At 55.9% G+C, this 20,015-nt stretch overlaps 1 protein-coding gene across 1 annotated transcript in view; it reads right to left on the bottom strand.

Annotated features, from left to right (window-relative positions):
* LOC139275685 (rho guanine nucleotide exchange factor 12-like) overlaps window positions 1–13,691 on the bottom strand; it is a 71,421-nt gene extending 57,730 nt beyond the window's left edge. Inside the window, exon 1 of the mRNA XM_070892851.1 lies at window positions 13,638–13,691. Coding sequence (XP_070748952.1) covers window positions 13,638–13,691 — 54 coding nt within the window. The remainder of the gene's footprint in view (window positions 1–13,637) is intronic.
* Between the last annotated feature and the right edge of the window lie 6,324 nt (window positions 13,692–20,015).

The raw sequence follows: 20,015 nt of genomic DNA, 5'->3' as shown, positions 1-20,015 counted from the left end.
CGAGGGCGAGGCGGGGAGGAGGGGGGCGAGGGCGAGGCGGGAGGAGGGGGGCGAGGGCGAGGCGGGAGGAGGGGGCGAGGGCGAGGCGGGAGGAGGGGCGAGGGCGAGGCGGGAGGAGGGGGCGAGGGCGAGGCGGGAGGAGGGGCGAGGGCGAGGCGGGAGGAGGGGGGCGAGGGCGAGGCGGGAGGAGGGGGGCGAGGGCGAGGCGGGGAGGAGGGGGGCGAGGGCGAGGCGGGAGGAGGGGGGCGAGGGCGAGGCGGGAGGAGGGGGGCGAGGGCGAGGCGGGAGGAGGGGGCGAGGGCGAGGCGGGAGGAGGGGGGCGAGGGCGAGGCGGGAGGAGGGGGGCGAGGGCGAGGCGGGAGGAGGGGGGCGAGGGCGAGGCGGGAGGAGGGGGGCGAGGGCGAGGCGGGAGGAGGGGGGCGAGGGCGAGGCGGGAGGAGGGGGGCGAGGGCGAGGCGGGAGGAGGGGGGCGAGGGGCGAGGCGGGAGGAGGGGGGCGAGGGCGAGGCGGGAGGAGGGGGGCGAGGGCGAGGCGGGAGGAGGGGGGCGAGGCGGGAGGAGGGGGGCGAGGGCGAGGCGGGAGGAGGGGGGCGAGGGCGAGGCGGGAGGAGGGGGGCGAGGGCGAGGCGGGAGGAGGGGGCGAGGGCGAGGCGGGAGGAGGGGGCGAGGGCGGAGGCGGGAGGAGGGGAAGCGAGGCGAGGCGGGAGGAGGGGGCGAGGGGGGAGGAGGGGGGCGAGGGCGAGGCGGGAGGAGGGGGGCGAGGGGGGAGGAGGGGGAGAGGGCGAGGCGGGAGGAGGGGGCGAGGGCGAGACGGGAGGCGAGGGCGAGGCGAGGGCGAGGCGGGAGGGGGGCGAGGGCGAGGCGGGAGGAGGGAGGCGAGGGCGAGGCGGGAGGAGGGGGCGAGGGCGAGGCGGGAGGAGGGGGGCGAGGGCGGGAGGAGGGGGGCGAGGGCGAGGCGGGAGGAGGGGGCGAGGGCGAGGCGGGAGGAGGGGGACGAGGGCGAGGCGGGAGGAGGGGGGCGAGGGCGAGGCGGGAGGAGGGGCGAGGCGAGGCGGGAGGCGAGGGCGAGGCGGGAGGAGGGGGGCGAGGGCGAGGCGGGAGGAGGGGGGCGAGGGCGAGGCGGGAGGAGGGGGGCGAGGGCGAGGCGGGAGGAGGGGGGCGAGGGCGAGGCGGGAGGAGGGGGGCGAGGGCGAGGCGGGAGGAGGGGGGCGAGGGCGAGGCGGGAGGAGGGGGGCGAGGGCGAGGCGGGAGGAGGGGGGCGAGGGCGAGGCGGGAGGAGGGGGGCGAGGGCGAGGCGGGAGGAGGGGGGCGAGGGCGAGGCGGGAGGAGGGGGGCGAGGGCGAGGCGGGAGGAGGGGGGCGAGGGCGAGGCGGGAGGAGGGGGGCGAGGGCGAGGCGGGAGGAGGGGGGCGAGGGCGAGGCGGGAGGAGGGGGGCGAGGGCGAGGCGGGAGGAGGGGGGCGAGGGCGAGGCGGGAGGAGGGGGGCGAGGGCGAGGCGGGAGGAGGGGGGCGAGGGCGAGGCGGGAGGAGGGGGGCGAGGGCGAGGCGGGAGGAGGGGGGCGAGGGCGAGGCGGGAGGAGGGGGGCGAGGGCGAGGCGGGAGGAGGGGGGCGAGGGCGAGGCGGGAGGAGGGGGGCGAGGGCGAGGCGGGAGGAGGGGGGCGAGGGCGAGGCGGGAGGAGGGGGGCGAGGGCGAGGCGGGAGGAGGGGGGCGAGGGCGAGGCGGGAGGAGGGGGGCGAGGGCGAGGCGGGAGGAGGGGGGCGAGGGCGAGGCGGGAGGAGGGGGGCGAGGGCGAGGCGGGAGGAGGGGGGCGAGGGCGAGGCGGGAGGAGGGGGGCGAGGGCGAGGCGGGAGGAGGGGGGCGAGGGCGAGGCGGGAGGAGGGGGGCGAGGGCGAGGCGGGAGGAGGGGGGCGAGGGCGAGGCGGGAGGAGGGGGGCGAGGGCGAGGCGGGAGGAGGGGGGCGAGGGCGAGGCGGGAGGAGGGGGGCGAGGGCGAGGCGGGAGGAGGGGGGCGAGGGCGAGGCGGGAGGAGGGGGGCGAGGGCGAGGCGGGAGGAGGGGGGCGAGGGCGAGGCGGGAGGAGGGGGGCGAGGGCGAGGCGGGAGGAGGGGGGCGAGGGCGAGGCGGGAGGAGGGGGGCGAGGGCGAGGCGGGAGGAGGGGGGCGAGGGCGAGGCGGGAGGAGGGGGGCGAGGGCGAGGCGGGAGGAGGGGGGCGAGGGCGAGGCGGGAGGAGGGGGGCGAGGGCGAGGCGGGAGGAGGGGGGCGAGGGCGAGGCGGGAGGAGGGGGGCGAGGGCGAGGCGGGAGGAGGGGGGCGAGGGCGAGGCGGGAGGAGGGGGGCGAGGGCGAGGCGGGAGGAGGGGGGCGAGGGCGAGGCGGGAGGAGGGGGGCGAGGGCGAGGCGGGAGGAGGGGGGCGAGGGCGAGGCGGGAGGAGGGGGGCGAGGGCGAGGCGGGAGGAGGGGGGCGAGGGCGAGGCGGGAGGAGGGGGGCGAGGGCGAGGCGGGAGGAGGGGGGCGAGGGCGAGGCGGGAGGAGGGGGGCGAGGGCGAGGCGGGAGGAGGGGGGCGAGGGCGAGGCGGGAGGAGGGGGGCGAGGGCGAGGCGGGAGGAGGGGGGCGAGGGCGAGGCGGGAGGAGGGGGGCGAGGGCGAGGCGGGAGGAGGGGGGCGAGGGCGAGGCGGGAGGAGGGGGGCGAGGGCGAGGCGGGAGGAGGGGGGCGAGGGCGAGGCGGGAGGAGGGGGGCGAGGGCGAGGCGGGAGGCGAGGGCGAGGCGGGAGGAGGGGGGCGAGGGCGAGGCGGGAGGAGGGGGGCGAGGGCGAGGCGGGAGGAGGGGGGCGAGGGCGAGGCGGGAGGAGGGGGGCGAGGGCGAGGCGGGAGGAGGGGGGCGAGGGCGAGGCGGGAGGAGGGGGGCGAGGGCGAGGCGGGAGGAGGGGGGCGAGGGCGAGGCGGGAGGAGGGGGGCGAGGGCGAGGCGGGAGGAGGGGGGGCGAGGGCGAGGCGGGAGGAGGGGGGCGAGGGCGAGGCGGGAGGAGGGGGCGAGGGCGAGGCGGGAGGAGGGGGGCGAGGGCGAGGCGGGAGGAGGGGGGCGAGGGCGAGGCGGGAGGCGAGGGCGAGGCGGGAGGAGGGGGGCGAGGGCGAGGCGGGAGGAGGGGGGCGAGGGCGAGGCGGGAGGAGGGGGGCGAGGGCGAGGCGGGAGGAGGGGGGCGAGGGCGAGGCGGGAGGAGGGGGGCGAGGGCGAGGCGGGAGGAGGGGGGCGAGGGCGAGGCGGGAGGAGGGGGGCGAGGGCGAGGCGGGAGGAGGGGGGCGAGGGCGAGGCGGGAGGAGGGGGGCGAGGGCGAGGCGGGAGGAGGGGGGCGAGGGCGAGGCGGGAGGAGGGGGGCGAGGGCGAGGCGGGAGGAGGGGGGCGAGGGCGAGGCGGGAGGAGGGGGGCGAGGGCGAGGCGGGAGGAGGGGGGCGAGGGCGAGGCGGGAGGAGGGGGGCGAGGGCGAGGCGGGAGGAGGGGGGCGAGGGCGAGGCGGGAGGAGGGGGGCGAGGGCGAGGCGGGAGGAGGGGGGCGAGGGCGAGGCGGGAGGAGGGGGGCGAGGGCGAGGCGGGAGGAGGGGGGCGAGGGCGAGGCGGGAGGAGGGGGGCGAGGGCGAGGCGGGAGGAGGGGGGCGAGGGCGAGGCGGGAGGAGGGGGGCGAGGGCGAGGCGGGAGGAGGGGGGCGAGGGCGAGGCGGGAGGAGGGGGGCGAGGGCGAGGCGGGAGGAGGGGGGCGAGGGCGAGGCGGGAGGAGGGGGGCGAGGGCGAGGCGGGAGGAGGGGGGCGAGGGCGAGGCGGGAGGAGGGGGGCGAGGGCGAGGCGGGAGGAGGGGGGCGAGGGCGAGGCGGGAGGAGGGGGGCGAGGGCGAGGCGGGAGGAGGGGGGCGAGGGCGAGGCGGGAGGAGGGGGGCGAGGGCGAGGCGGGAGGAGGGGGGCGAGGGCGAGGCGGGAGGAGGGGGGCGAGGGCGAGGCGGGAGGAGGGGGGCGAGGGCGAGGCGGGAGGAGGGGGGCGAAGGCGAGGCGGGAGGAGGGGGGAGGGGGGCGGGAGGAGGGGGAGCGAGGCGGGAGGGGGAGCGAGGCTGGAGGGAGGGGGAGCGAGGCTGGAGGCAGGGGGAGCGAGGCTGGAGGCAGGGGGAGCGAGGCTGGAGGCAGGGGGAGCGAGGCTGGAGGCAGGGGGAGCGAGGCTGGAGGCAGGGGGAGCGAGGCGGGAGGGAGGGGGAGCGAGGCGGGAGGGAGGGGGGAGGGGGGCGAGGCATTGGCAGGTTTCTAGTGCGTTGGTAATCGAGAAGCTGCACAGGTTCAGCAGGAGGATGTTGTGCAGACTGGCTTTGAGCACTCATTAACACAGCAGCAATGAAAGGGTGAATGTGCATGTAATGAGAGGCCAGCACATTGGGAGCTCGCACAGTAATTACACGGCCCGTCTCTGCCTCGGCCCACACACCTATTTATAGAATCCTGATGCAGTCAGACTGGGTCCACACCCAGACTGCCAGTCAGCAGCTCTGCACAGTAATTAACAGGCTGAGGGAGTCTCAACTCCCGCACAGAATGTGAAGCTGTAGCGTCGAGACAGTGCAAGTTTTTGACAACACTGAGTCACAATTAAAGACATACCGTCGGCAAGAAGAATTCTTGCCATCAGCATTCCAACCTCTGGCAGTGCTCCTTCACTCAGACTCCCTGAAATCTGCTCCTGTTCTCTTTGCACACTGACCTACCATGGGCCGATGGAATGTGAGCCTATCCCGGTAAACTCACAAACTCTCCCATTCCAAACTGCTAACATAAACTGCTGGGTGCAGCCGAGAACGGCTTGTTGGTGAAAGAGCCTCGACAGACTCCCTACCACCCGTCCAACCAGTGTCACAGTAACAGATCACTGCCAGCGAGACCGCATCAAGACCTCCAATCAGTTCCAATAACCCGCCAGCACACTCCAGCCAATAACCCGCCAGCACACTCCAGCCAATAACCCGCCAGCACACTCCAGCCAATAACCCGCCAGCACACTCCAGCCAATAACCCGCCAGCACACTCCAGCCAATAACCCGCCAGCACACTCCAGCCAATAACCCGCCAGCACACTCCAGCCAATAACCCGCCAGCACACTCCAGCCAATAACCCGCCAGCACACTCCAGCCAATAACCCGCCAGCACACTCCAGCCAATAACCCGCCAACACACTCCAGCCAATAACCCGCCAGCACACTCCAGCCAATAACCCGCCAGCACACTCCAGCCAATAACCCGCCAGCACACTCCAGCCAATAACCCGCCAGCACACTCCAGCCAATAACCCGCCAGCACACTCCAGCCAATAACCCGCCAGCACACTCCAGCCAGCGACATGCTGCTTAACTGGCAGCAACTACTTTCATTTCTATAGCGCCTTTCACATAGTAAAACGTTCCAAGACATTTCACAGGAGCGTTATCAAACAAAATATGACACTGAGCCACATAAGGACATATTAGAGCAGGTGACCAAAAGCTTGGTCAAAGAGATAGGTTTTAAGGAGCATCTTAAAAGGAGGAGGTAGAGAGGCAGAGAAGTTTAGGGAGAGAATTCCACGGCTGCCACAGGTGGAGATTGAAATCGAGGGATGCTCAGGAGGCCAGAATTGGAGGAGTGCAGAGATCTCGGAGGGTTGTACGTTTGCAGGAGATTAGAGGTAGGAAGGAGCCAGGGCACGAAGGGATTTGAAGACAAGGATGAGAATTTTAAAATTGAGATGTTGCCAGACAGGGAACAATGTAGATCAGCGAGCACAGGGGTGATGGTGCAAGTCAGGATACAGGGTGGCATGGATGATCTGAAGTTTACAGAGGGTGGAAGGTGGGAGGCTGACCAGCAATTGCTTTGGCAAAGTTGGCCCAGGTTGAAGGGCGGCCCTTTGCAAAGATCCTGCTCTGCTCTCTGGCCATCGCTAGGATGGGATCAAGCAGCTAAAAGGCCCAGCAGCGAATTAAACTAACCACAGGGAGTGGTCAACACAAGGCCAGCATTCTAATAATATAAGAAATAGGAGCAGGAGTCGGTCATTTGGCCCCTCGAGCCTGCTCCGCCATTCAATACGATCATGGCTGATCTGATCATGGACTCAGCTCCACTTCCCTGCCCGCTCCCCATAACCCTTCACTTCTTTATCGCTTAAAAATCTGTCTATCTCCGCCTTAAATATATTCAATGACCCAAGCCTCCACAGCTCCCTGGGGCAGAGAATTCCAGATTTACAACCCTCAGAGAAGAAATTTCTCCTCGTCTCAGTTTTAAATGGTAGTACCCTTATTCTGAGACTATGTCCCCTAGTTTTAGTTTCCCCTATGAGTGGAAATATCCTCTCTGCATCCACCTTGTCGAGCCCCCTCATTATCTTATATGTTTTGATAAGATCACCTCTCATTCTTCTGAACTCCAAAATGTATAGGCCCAACCTACTCAATCTACCTTCATAAGTCAACCTCCTCATCTCCAGAATCAACCTAGTGAACCTTCTCTGAACAGCCTCCAATGCAAATATATATTTCCTTAAATACGGAGACCAAAACTGTACGCAGTACTCCAGGTGTGGCCTCACCAATACCCTGTACAGTTGTAGCAGGACTTCTCTGCTTTTATACTCTATCCCCCTTGCAATAAAGGCCAACATTCCATTTGCCTTCCTGATTACTTGCTGTACCTGCAGACTCACTTTTTGTGTTTCATGCACAAGGACCCCCAGGTCCCTCTGTACTGCAGCACTTTGCAATTTTTCTCCATTTAAATTATAATTTGCTTTTCTATTTTTTCTGCCAAAGTGGATAACCTCACATTTTACCACATTATACTCCACCTGCCAAATTTTTGGCCACTTGTCTATGTCCCTTTGCAGATTTTTTGTCCCCCTCACAACTTGCTTTCCCACCCATCTTTGTATCATCAGCAAACTTGGCTACATTACACTCGGTCCCTTCATCCAAGTCATTAATATAGATTGTAAATAGTTGAGGACCCAGCACCGATCCCTGCAGCTCACCACTTGGTTACTGTTTGCCAACCAGAAAATGACCCATTTATCCCGACTCTCTGTTTTCTGTTAGTTAGCCAATCCTCTATCCATGCTAATATATTATTTCTAGAAAATCTCCAGCAATGGCTTCTTCCCACTCCCGTATCGTTACCTCTGGTGTCCCCCAAGGATCTGTCCTTGGACCCCTCTTATTTCTCATCTACATGTTGCCCCTTGGCGATATCATCCAAAATCACGGAGTAAGTTTCCACGTGTATGCAGATAATACCGAGCTCTATCTCTCCACCACTTCTCTCGACCCCTGCTTGATATCTAGATTGTCAGACTGCTTGTCCGACATTGACTACTGGATGAGCAGTAATTTTCTCCAATTAATTATTGGGAAGACCGAACCCATGATGTTTGGTCCCCGCCACAAACTGCGTTCTCTAACCACTGACTCCATCCCTCTCCCTAACATCAATCTGAGGGTGAACAAGACTGTTCGCAACCCAGGTGTCATATTTGACCCTGAAATGAGTCTCCAGCCACATATCTGTGGCATAACTAAAACTGACTTTTCCCACCTCCGTAACATTGCCCGCCTCCGCCCCAGTCTCAGCTCTTCTACTGCTAAAACCCTCATTCATGCCTTTATTACCTCTAGACTGGACTACTCCAACTCACTCCTGGCCGGCCTCCCACATTCCACACTACGGAAATTTGAAGTCATCCAAAACTCAGCAGCCCGTGCACTAACCCGCACCAAGTCACGATCACCCATCACACCCTGTGCTTTCTGACCTACATTGGCTTCCAGTTAAACAATGCCTCGATTTCAAAATTCACTCCATAGACCTTCCCCTCCCTATCTCCTCAAATTCTGCCCTCTTGAGCATCCCTCATTATAACTACTCAACCATTGGTGGATCGTTAAAAGCTACCTCTTTAAACACGCTTTTGGTCATCTGCCTCAATTTCTTCTGTGGCTCAGTGTCCAATTTATCTGTTTGTCTGTAACACTGGAGTGAAGCACCTTGGGACAGTTTACTACATTAAAGGCGCTATATAAATAAAAGTTATTATCCCCAACCCCGTGAACTTTTAGCTTGTGCAGTAACCTTTTACATTATCATCCTAGGCGGTCCCTCGAACGAGGATGACTTGCTTCCACACTAAAAGATGAGTTTGCAGCTGTTTCAATGAAGGGCCAGATATTCCAGGGGTGGAAGATGCCTGTGTGTGGATTTTTTTAACGTGTGGTGACCATTGCACATCAGCCACTACACGGGCTTGTCAGAGCTAGGTCTTTATCCAGTGGCAAAGATTAACCAGGACGACTGGAGACCTGCTCTGCTGCATGGACCTAGTGCACACACATATCGCAGTGTGGGCTGGCCCGTGCTGCCTCGGGCACTCGGCTCTTCTGGGCCCCGTACCCCCATTTGCCGCACTTCCGCCACGATCACTCGCCGAACCTCAGCCACAAACATTTGCCACACTTCCGCCACGATCCCTCACCGCTCCTCCGTCCCGATCATCCGCCGTATTTCTGCCTCAATCTCTTGCTGCTTCTCAATCATTCGTCGCATCTCTGCCATGGGTCGGGAGGATAAAAGGGCTGGAGCGCGGGCCCCTGCAACATTGTGGGCCACCCCGACACTGCAGGTCGGAGGATAAAAGGGCTGGAGCGCGGGCCACTACAACTTCCACGCGAGCTGCTCCAACGGCTTTGAGGTGGGCGACTGGGTGACGTCATCAAAACCCAGGTCGCCGTTTGGAGCATGGGCAGGAACATCGGCGGGGCCCAGGTACGACAGAGGAGCGGAAGGTCGGGGTGGATGAGCTGAGAGAGATGTTCTAAAATATAGCGACACTAACTTACAATGGGAGAAAAGACCTTAATAAGATTGGTTTATATGAATAATGTCCTTTAGGCTATCTGACCTCATCCTTCCAGGACAAGAAACCTACCCTCTGCGCATTGCAGAATCTAGCTTAAATAGGTCCAATATTCTGGTGTCAATTTCTCTCTGATCTGGATTTAAAGCCCAATCCTAGGGTTGAAAGGACAGAATTCCCAACTCCCAACAGGAAGAGACAACCTTGATCCCACTTCCTGGGTTAAATATGAAGAGTGATGGATAATGCTGCAAAAACATGTTTAAAAATTCTCATATCCAGAAACTTGAGCACAAAAATCTAGGTTAACACTCCAGTGCAGTGCTGAGGGAGCACTGCACTGTTGGAGGTGCCGTCTTTCAGATGAGATGTTAAACCGAGACCTCATCTGCTCTCTCAGGTGGATGTAAAAGATCCCTTGACACTATTTCAAAGAAATTTTCCCCGGTGTCCTGGCCAATATTTATCCCTCAATCAATGTCACTGAAAACAGATTATCTGGTCATTATCACATTGCTGTTTGTGGGAGCTTGCTGTGTGCAAGTTGGCTGCTGTGTTTCCCACATTGCAACAGTGACTGCACCTCGGGGGTGCTTCGGTGGCTGTAAGGTGCTTTGGGACGTCCTGAGGTGATGAAAGGCACTAGGGAAATGTAGTTTCTTTATTTAAACCTGTGAATCCTGCAATTACTGGTAGGGTTAATACACCTCACTTGCTCGACAGCCTTGATAGCCCTGCTGGAACTTATAGATCCATACCCCAGCATGAGTCAGGGCCCTAAGAGGAGGAGAGAGGAAACTTGGAAGAAAATGAATGGTGTACATTTTAACAGATTGAGTAGAAGGATTCTCATTGCCAGTGGGAACCAACACCAATTTTCAGCTTGCTTTTACTGGAAGGTCTATGGACTTACCCTACTGAGTGATGGAAGTCACACACTTCCATTGATTGGGGGCCCAGCACCTCATTAGTGATGTACAATAGACACCTCAAGTTGCTGGAGAAATATCACCAGCGATGTCTCCGCAAGATCCTACAAATCCCCTGGGAGGACAGGCGCACCAACATTAGCATCCTCATTCAGGCTAACATCCCCATCATTGAAGCACTGACCACACTCGATCAGCTCCGCTGGGCAGGCCACACTGTCCGCATGCCAGCCACGAGACTCCCAAAGCAAGCGCTCTACTCGGAACTCCTTCACGGCAAACGAGCCAAAGGCGGGCAGTGGAACTGCTACAAGGACACCCTCAAAGCCTCCCTGATAAAGTGTGACATCTCCACTGACACCTGGGAGTCCCTGGCCTAAGACCGCCCTAAGTGGAGGAAGTGCATCCGAGAGGGCGCTGAGCACCTCGGGTCTCAACGCCGAGAGCATACAGAAATGAAGCGCAGACAGCGGAAAGAGCGTGCGGCAAACCTGTCCCACCCACCCCTTCCCTCAACAACTATCTGTCCCACCTGTGACAGAGTCTGTGGTTCTCGTATTGGACTGTTCAGCCACCAAAAAACTCACTTCAGGAGTGGAAACAAGTCTTCCTCAATTCCGAGGGACTGTCGATGATGGAAATCATTCTTCCATTGATTGGCTGACCTAGCATATCATTAATGATGGATGTCACTATGCCATTGATTGTGTGGCTGAGTCAAATGTAAAATAAATTTTATGATAGATTGATTAGAAACAGTGTGTATATATCCTGGGAACGAACATACCAATCTGTTCTGCTAGGTTTTGCTGGCAGATCAACTGACATACCCGTCTGAGTCCCTCACTGTGGGACTCAATCTGTTCCTGAACCCTATTACAGCACTCTCTCCGCTATTGTTCAGTGCTAATTGGATGCCAGTCACATGTTTTATAATAGTTTAGAAACCTTTTATGTAGCACCTTATCGAATGCCTTCTGGAAATCCAAATACACCACATCCACTGGTTCCCCTTTTTCCACCCTGCTCATTACATCCTCAAAAAACTATAGCAAATTTGTCAAACATGATTTCCCTTTCATAAAACCATGCTGACTCTGCTTGATTGAATTATGATTTTCCAAATGTCCCGCTACTGCTTCCTTAATAATGGACTCCAGCATTTTCCCAACGACAGATGTTAGGCTAACTGGTCTATAGTTTCCTGCTTTTTGTCTGCCTCCTTTTTTAAATAGGGGCGTTACATTTGCGGTTTTCCAATCCGCTGGGACCGCCCCAGAATCCAGGGAATGTTGGTAGATTACAACCAATGCATGCACTATCTCTGCAGCCACTTCTTTTAAGACCCTAGGATGTAAGCCATCTTATTGGCTGCTGTGACAGGAAAGGAATGCACTGTGTTGGGATCAGAGGGGATTATTGGTTTGATAGTCTGCAGATAGAGAGAGGAGAATGTGTGCAGCGACGAGAGGCACGGATGTACACAGAGTATCGAGGCTTCGCTGATCACATTCAAATCCCAGAGTCATAATGAATTGAACTTATTTTGCTGAAACACTTACCTTTTCAAATTAAAGATTGACTGGAACACACACAAGGCATTGTGTCAACCAATCTTGTGATCAGCTGAAATCACTGCCTTGCCAGGTGCATGTTGCATCCCATCCAAGCAACAGAGAGCGAGAGAGCAAGAAACAGAGGGGTGTGGGGAGAGAAGAGAGAGCGCGAGGGGGGGAGAGGGGGGGGAGAGAAGAGAGAGCGCGGGGGGGAGGGGGGGGGGGAGAGAAGAGAGCGCGCGAGGGGGGGGGGGGGGGAGGAGAGCGGGGGGAGGGGGGAGCGAGGGAGGGGGGGAAGGAGGGAGGAGAGCGAGGGGGGGGGGAGGGAGGAGAGCGAGGGGGGAGGAGAGGGGGCGCGGGGGACGGGGAGGGGGGGCGCGGGGGACGGGGAGGGGGGGCGCGGGGGACGGGGAGGGGGGGCGCGGGGGACGGGGAGGGGGGGGCGCGGGGGACGGGGAGGGGGGGCGCGGGGGACGGGGAGGGGGGGCGCGGGGGACGGGGAGGGGGGGCGCGGGGGACGGGGAGGGGGGGCGCGGGGGACGGGGAGGGGGGGCGCGGGGGACGGGGAGGGGGGGCGCGGGGGACGGGGAGGGGGGGCGCGGGGGACGGGGAGGGGGGGCGCGGGGGACGGGGAGGGGGGGCGCGGGGGACGGGGAGGGGGGGCGCGGGGGACGGGGAGGGGGGGCGCGGGGGACGGGGAGGGGGGGCGCGGGGGACGGGGAGGGGGGGCGCGGGGGACGGGGAGGGGGGGCGCGGGGGACGGGGAGGGGGGGCGCGGGGGACGGGGAGGGGGGGCGCGGGGGACGGGGAGGGGGGGCGCGGGGGACGGGGAGGGGGGGCGCGGGGGACGGGGAAGGGATGGGATGGTGCAGTGAGAGCACTGCAGGTTCTCTGCCTCGCGCTGTGGGTTTCCTAACCTCAAATAAATCTCAATGACTTCCCGCCCGGAAACCACTCGGGTTTTGCTTCTCACCACACGCTTCACATATCTCGAAACACAAGCAGCACAAAGCCCAGGTTAGAGTATAGTAGTCAGTTCGTGTAGAGACAGTCGAGGATGGAAAATTTGAGGGTCAGAGGGTAAGGCCCTCCAGTCAGTGGGGTAACCCCCCCCCCCCAGTCAGTGTCAGTGACAGACTCGGCTGAGCTGGGATTGAGATCTTTAAGCGGTGAGTCCCTCACCAAGAAGCCGGAATCTTTCTGCCGAGTGTGGGAAGCATCAATGTTTACAGCCGGACTGCACCGGGTGCCGTGTGCGGACAGGGGGAGGTGAGCAGGCCCGTGCCACATTTAGAATTCTAAATAATTCCTGTTTAGCACAAACTCTCCTCCTGCTGGTAAATCCCCGAGTGAGAAATATGTTGATAATTAGCAGTTCCTCCCACAGAGTAAACACTTCACATTTTTCATCTTGTTTCCCCCTTAGAAAAACCTGTTTTACTCACTCAGCAACCCAGAAATAAATCAAGTGTTTGCACCTATTTTAACAAATGAAGCATTTTGTTTTCAAAAACGCCAGTCATAACTTAAAACTGGGATTCTCACTGCTCCCGGCTGTGCCGTGTTCAGGGCCTGGCTGCTCCGGGCTGTGCCGCGTTCAGGGCCTGGCTGCTCCGGGCTGTGCCGTGTTCAGGGCCCGGCTGCTCCGGGCTGTGCCGTGTTCAGGGCCCGGCTGTGCCGTGTTCAGGGCCTGGGTGCTGGTGGAACGCGCTGTTTTGGTTACACCCCGAGAGCAGACAGCTCATCGTTCCTGATTCAAGCTTTGTTCAGACTTGTAACAGCCTCTCCTGACTCTGCTTTTCGGCAGCCCGCCTGGGTGACAGGGCTTTCTGTAACACATCGCAGACCAGGTCCCACAGCGGCAGATTCCACCTCAAGCTTTCAGTGACAGTCCGACCACAACACAGCGATCGGTCCACTCCAGCCACCGTTTGTCCCAGTTCCATTAATCGTTCGAGCGCACAGTCAACAACAAAAAGCAAAACCCAACAAATAGGCCACAAATAATTCCTGCGTGAAGGGGGCAGGTGGGAGTTTGCCCGCGGAGGGCCTGCTCTCCTAGGCTCATGTCCCCTTATCTTTGGAAAGTAGAGATTCCAACACACTGTACCGAACATCACTGGCACACATCTACCTGTGATGCCAATATCCCGATAACTAGACTGTATTTCAACATTCAGTTCTTTCCTCACATAATCAGTTTCATTTTAAACACACAGTGGCCCAGATTCTGCAGTCATTACACTTGCCCACAGGGCTTTCTGTAGGGTTTTACACTGGAACTTATGGTTATTAGAAGCCATTTCGGCGCAGCACCCTCTACGTGGAATCTGGGACCTGTGTGAATAGGACAAGCAAAGCTGTGTCTCCTCAACCAACCAGATTGAAGAATGGTTAATGAGCAGCACTGAGTCTGAACCAGGAAGTGATAGCTAGAATATTGAATTCAAATCATGTACAGAAAGCAAGAGAGAGGGAAGGCTCTGTGCCTCAATGCAAGGAGTATTCGTAATAAGGTGGACGAATTAACAGCACAGGCAGCAATTAATGAATATGGTACAATTGGCATCACAGAGACATGGCTCCAGGGTGACCAAGGCTGGGAACTCAACATCCAGGGCTATTCAACATTCAGGAAAGATATACAGAAAGAAAAAGGAGATGGGGTTGCGTTGCCGGTTAAAAAGGAAATTAATGCAATAGTAAGGAAGGACATTAGCTTGGATGATGTGGAATCTGTATGGGTGGAGCTGCAGAATACCAAAGGGCAGAAAATGCTAGTGGGAGTTGTGTACAGACCACCAAACAGTAGTTGTAAAGTTGGGGACAGCATCAAACAAGAAATTAGGGATGCGTGCAATAAGGCTACAGCAGTTATCATGGGCAACTTTAATCTACATGTAGATTGGGCTAACCAAACTGGTAGCAATACGGTGGAGGAGGATTTCCTGGAGTGTATTAGGGATGGTTTTCTAGACCAATATGTCGAGGAACCAACTAGAGGGCTGGCCATCCGAGACTGGGTGATGTGTAATGAGAAAGGACTAATTAGCAATCTTGTTGTGCGAGGCCCCTTAGGTAAGAGTGACCATAATATGGTAGAATTCCTTATTAAGATGGAGAGTGACACAGTTAATTCAGAAACTAGGGTCCTGAACTTAAGGAAGGGTAACTTCGATGGTATGAGGCGTGAATTGGCTAGAATAGACTGGCAAATGATACTTAAAGGGTTGACGGCGGACAGGCAATGGCAAACATTTAAAGATCACATGGATGAACTTCAACAATTGTACATCCCTGTCTGGAGTAAAAGTAAAACGGGGAAGGTGGCCCAACCGTGGCTAATAGGGAAATTAGGGATAGTGTTAAATCCAAGGACGAGGCATATAAATTGGCCAGAAAAAGCAGCAAACCTGAGCACTGGGAGAAATTTAGAATTCAGCAGAGGAGGACAAAGGGTTTAATTAGGAGGGGGAAAATAAGAGTATGAGAGGAAGCTTGCTGGGAACATAACAAATGACAGCAAAAGCTTCTATAGATATGTGAAGAGAAAAAGATTAGTGAAGACAAACGTCGGTCCCTTGCAGTCGGATTCAGGTGAATTTATAATGGGGAACAAAGAAATGGCAGACCAGTTGAACAAATACTTTGGTTCTGTCTTCACGAAGGAAGACACAAATAACCTCCAGGAAATACTAGGGAACGGAGGGTCTAGTGAGAAGGAGGAACTGAAGGAAATCCTTATTAGGCGTGAAATTGTGTTAGGGAAATTGATGGGATTGAAGGCTGATAAATCCCCAGGGCATAATAGTCTGCATCCCAGAGTACTTAAGGAAGTGGCCCTGGAAATAGTGGATGCATTGGTGATCATTTTCCAACAGTCTATCGACTCTGGATCAGTTCCTATGGACTGAAGGGTAGCTAATGTAACACCATTTTTTAAAAAAGGAGGGAGAGAGAAAACAGGGAATTATAGACCAGTTAGCCTAACATCAGTAGTGGGGAAAATGTTGGAATCAATTATTAAAGATGAAATAGCAGCGCATTTGGAAAGCAGTGACAGGATCGGTTCAAGTCAGCATGGATTAAATCATGCTTGACAAATCTTCTAGAATTTTGAGGATGTAACTAGTAGAGTGGACAAGGGAGAACCAGTGGATGTGGTGTATTTGGACTTTCAAAAGGCTTTTGACAAGGTCCCACACAAGAGATTGGTGTGAAAAATTAAAGCACATGGTATTGGGGGTAATGTATTGATGTGGATAGAGAACTAGTTGGCAGACAGGAAGCAGAGAGTCGGGATAAACGGGTCCTTTTCAGAATGGCAGGCAGTGACTAGTGGGGTGCCGCAGGGCTCAGTGCTGGGATTTAGATGAAGGAATTGAGTGCAATATCTCCAAGTTTGCAGATGACACTAAGCTGGATGGTGGTGTGAGCTGTGAGGAGGATGCTAAGAGGCTGCAGGGTTACTTGGACAGGTTAAGTAAGTGGCCAAATGCATGGCAGATGTAGTATAATGTAGATAAATGTGAGGTTTTGGTGGCAAAAACACGAAGGCAGAATATTATCTGAATGGCGGCAGATTAGGAAAAGGGGAGGTGCAACGAGACCTGGGTGTCATGGTACATCAGTCATTGAAAGCTGGCATGCTGGTACAGCAGGTGGTGAAGAAGGCAAATGGTATGTTGGCCTTCATAACTAGGGGATTTGAGTATCGGAGCAGGGAGGTCTTACTGCAGTTGTACAGGGTCTTGGTAAAGCCTCACCCGGAATATTGTGTTCAGTTTTGGTCTCCTAATCTGAGGAAGGACGTTCTTGCTATTGAGGGAGTGCAGCGAAGGTTCACCAGACTGATTCCCAGGATGGCAGGACTGACATATGAGGAGAGACTGGATCGACTGGGCCTGTATTCACTGGAGTTTAGAAGGATGAGAGGGGATCTCATAGAAACATATAAAATTCGGATGGGACTGGACAGGTTCGATGCTGGAAGAATGTTCCCGATGTTGGGGACGTCCAGAACCAGGGGTCACAGTCTAAGGATAAAGGGTAAGCCATCTAGGACTGAGATGAGGAGAAACTTCTTCACTCAGAGAATTGTTAACCTGTGGAATTCCCTGCCGCAGAGAGTTGTTGATGCCAGTTCATTGGATATATTCAAGAGGGAGTTAGATATGGCCCTTACGGCTAAAGGGATCAAGGGGTATGGAGAGAAAGCAAGAAAGGGGTACTGAGGTTGAATGATCAGCCATGATCTTATTGAATGGTGGTGCAGGCTCAGTGTCGAATGGCCTACTCTTGCACCTATTTTCTATGTTTCTATGAAAGAAAGATTGGATTGAGAGATAAAAGAGGCAAAGAAAAATAAGTTAAAAATATTTATATGTTTTTAAATTTTTTTAAAATCTCTACAATAATTCAAATCTGAAAGAATGAATTCCACACTTGTAAAATTTACATTTCAGGGCCAGAGAGGTTGTTGGACAGTAATTAAGATTAATCACACCGTTAAAAATTCACTTACTCCTGAATGCAAAAGCCCCAACTTTTTCTGGTGTGTTTAGTGGGTAACTGCTGTAACTTCAAGCCCTTCGTGTGTTTCAATGCAGAGTCCCTCGGCAAGGTACCATGCAGCGAAGCTTGTGGAGAAGCAACTCGGACAGCAACCTCTCGATATCTGCGTTTAACTGCCCATGTGTGGACGCCGGAAGGTTGCTGTCCGATTTACTCCATAATAACGGTGAGTGCTGATAGCTCACTGCTTTTTCACCACAAAACCCCAGCTATTCTGTCTACTTCTTGCTGTCTGTAAGACAAAAGCTGGCTGATGACTTGGGGCAGCAGCATCCCTTCCATCATCATTTCTCTTGATCAGTTGACTTTCAGCTAAAATTATTTTCCATTAAACTAATCTTCAGCATTAATCTAACATTAATACTTGGTTTACAAATCTACCATCAAGATCTGAAGGTTCCACTTATTAAAATCTCCAATTAATAAATGCCGAATGACAATTCCTCCCAACTATCATCAGAACACAAGAGGTGGCCTGGTGGATAATGGAATCGAACCGCATATTGCAATCTTACCCGTGAGGCAATCCCCTCAGCATGAGAATGAAAACAAGTTCAATCATAGACCCGAGAGGAGAGAAGAAAAGAGAGAGCAACACCCCCAACCAGACTGAGTGGGGCACTGGGTCAAACCAGAGAAAGGGGAATTAGCAAAGTGTGGAAGTACTGGGTACAGTACTGATCAATACGTGGGATCGACTTCAGGTAGAGGAGTGTAGGCAAACACCGACAATCATTTAGCAAGGGGATGGGAAAGAACGTAGAGGCCATTGGATGGAAGAGCAATGATTAAATGACCTGTAATTATTTTCTGATCAGACTCTGCCATAAACTGGGCTCAGCAGAGGGGAGGGGTGTTTTTGGGACGGGTCCAGGTCACAACCACTCATTCAGCTTCCTCTCATTGAGGGAGTGGAGAGGTTACCCCAAGGCTGAGAGGGTAGGGCACAATCCGATTCCAACCATGAGTATTTATTAAAATGTCTTGCCACACCACCCATCTCTTCAGCCAGGTTTCATGAAAACTCCCAAGGGGCTTTTCCCGGGCAGTTGACATGTATGCGTGACACACCCACACTCAATGTGTACATTTGGTGTCTGTAGTCTGACTCTCAGGATCGGGTCCCCAGCTCACTGCCCTCCAGTGTTTACAGAGTGGAGCAAGTGCCCATGTGCATCAACTCTCCATGTTCGCCCAATAGTCTGCAAATATACACTATCTTAAGTCTTTAGGTGAAGCTGTTGGGGTCTCATTGGGAATAGGGTGAGGAAGTGTCACCAACCTTACGATAGACCTGGAAAACTCTAATCGCCAACACCAACCTTTAATATACTCCCTAACCCTAACACTGCCCTTTAATATACTCCCTAACCCGAATACCGTCCTTTAATATACTCCCTAACCCGAATACCGCCCTTTAATATACTCCCTAACCCGAATACCGCCCTTTAATATACTCCCTAACCCGAATACCGCCCTTTAATATACTCCCTAACCTGAATACCGCCCTTTAATATACTCCCTAACCTGAATACCGCCCTTTAATATACTCCCTAACCCTAACACTGCCCTTTAATATACTCCCTAACCCGAATACCGCCCTTTAATATACTCCCTAACCCAAATACCGACCTTTAATATACTCCCTAATCCGAATACCAACCTTTAATATACTCCCTAACCCTAACACTGCCCTTTAATACACTCCCTAACCCGAATACCGCCCTTTAATATACTCCCTAACCCGAATACCGCCCTTTAATATACTCCCTAACCTGAATACCGCCCTTTAATATACTCCGTAACCTGAATACCGCCCTTTAATATACTCCCTAACCCTAACACTGCCCTTTAATATACTCCCTAACCCGAATACCGACCTTTAATATACTCCCTAACCCTGCCCTTTAATATACTCCCTAACCCGAATACCGACCTTTAATATACTCCCTAACCCTAACACTGCCCTTTAATATACTCCCTAACCCGAATACCGACCTTTAATATACTCCCTAACCCTGCCCTTTAATATACTTCCTAACCCGAATACCGCCCTTTAATATACTCCCTAACCCGAATACCGACCTTTAATATACTCCCTAACCCTGTCCTTTAATATACTCCCAAACCTGAACACCGCCCTTTAATATACTCCCTAACCCGAATACCGCCCTTTAATATACTCCCTAACCCGAATACCGACCTTTAATATACTCCCTAACCCTGCCCTTTAATATACTCCCTAACCCTAACACTGCGCTTTAAATACTCCCTAACCCGAATACCGCCCTTTAATATACTCCCTAACCCGAATACCGACCTTTAATATACTCCCTAGCCCTGCCCTTTAATATACTCCCTAACCCGAACACTGCCCTTTAATATACTCCCTAACCCGAATACCGCCCTTTAATATACTCCCTAACCTGAATACTGCCCTTTAATATACTCCCTAACCCTAACACTGCCCTTTAATATACTCCCTAACCCGAATACTGCCCTTTAATATACTCCCTAACCCGAATACCGCCCTTTAATATACTCGCTGACCCTAACCCTGCCCTTTAATATACTCCCTAACCCGAACACCGCCCTTTAATATACTCCCGAACCCTAACACTGCGCTTTAAATACTCCCTAACCCGAATACCGACCTTTAATATACGCCCTAACCCGAATACCGCCCTTTAATATACTCCCTAACCTGAATACTGCCCTTTAATATACTCCCTAACCCGAATACCGCCCTTTAATATACTCGCTGACCCTAACCCTGCCCTTTAATATACTCCCTAACCCGAATACCGCCCTTTAATATACTCCCTGACCCTAACCCTGCCCTTTAATATACTCGCTGACCCTAACACTGCCCTTTAATATACTCGCTGACCCTAACACTGCCCTTTAATATACTCCCTAACCTGAATACCGACCTTTAATATACTCCCTAACCCTGCCCTTTAATATACTCGCTGACCCCAACACTGCCCTTTAATATACTCCCTGACCCTAACACCGACCTTTAATATACTCCCTGACCCTAACCCTGCCCT

The sequence above is a fragment of the Pristiophorus japonicus genome, chromosome 11 (genome assembly GCF_044704955.1).
Source record: "Pristiophorus japonicus isolate sPriJap1 chromosome 11, sPriJap1.hap1, whole genome shotgun sequence".
NCBI classification, from domain to species: Eukaryota; Metazoa; Chordata; class Chondrichthyes; family Pristiophoridae; genus Pristiophorus; species Pristiophorus japonicus.
Note: the sequence above shows the minus strand (reverse complement) of the source record. Positions and strands in the feature narration are given on the sequence as shown.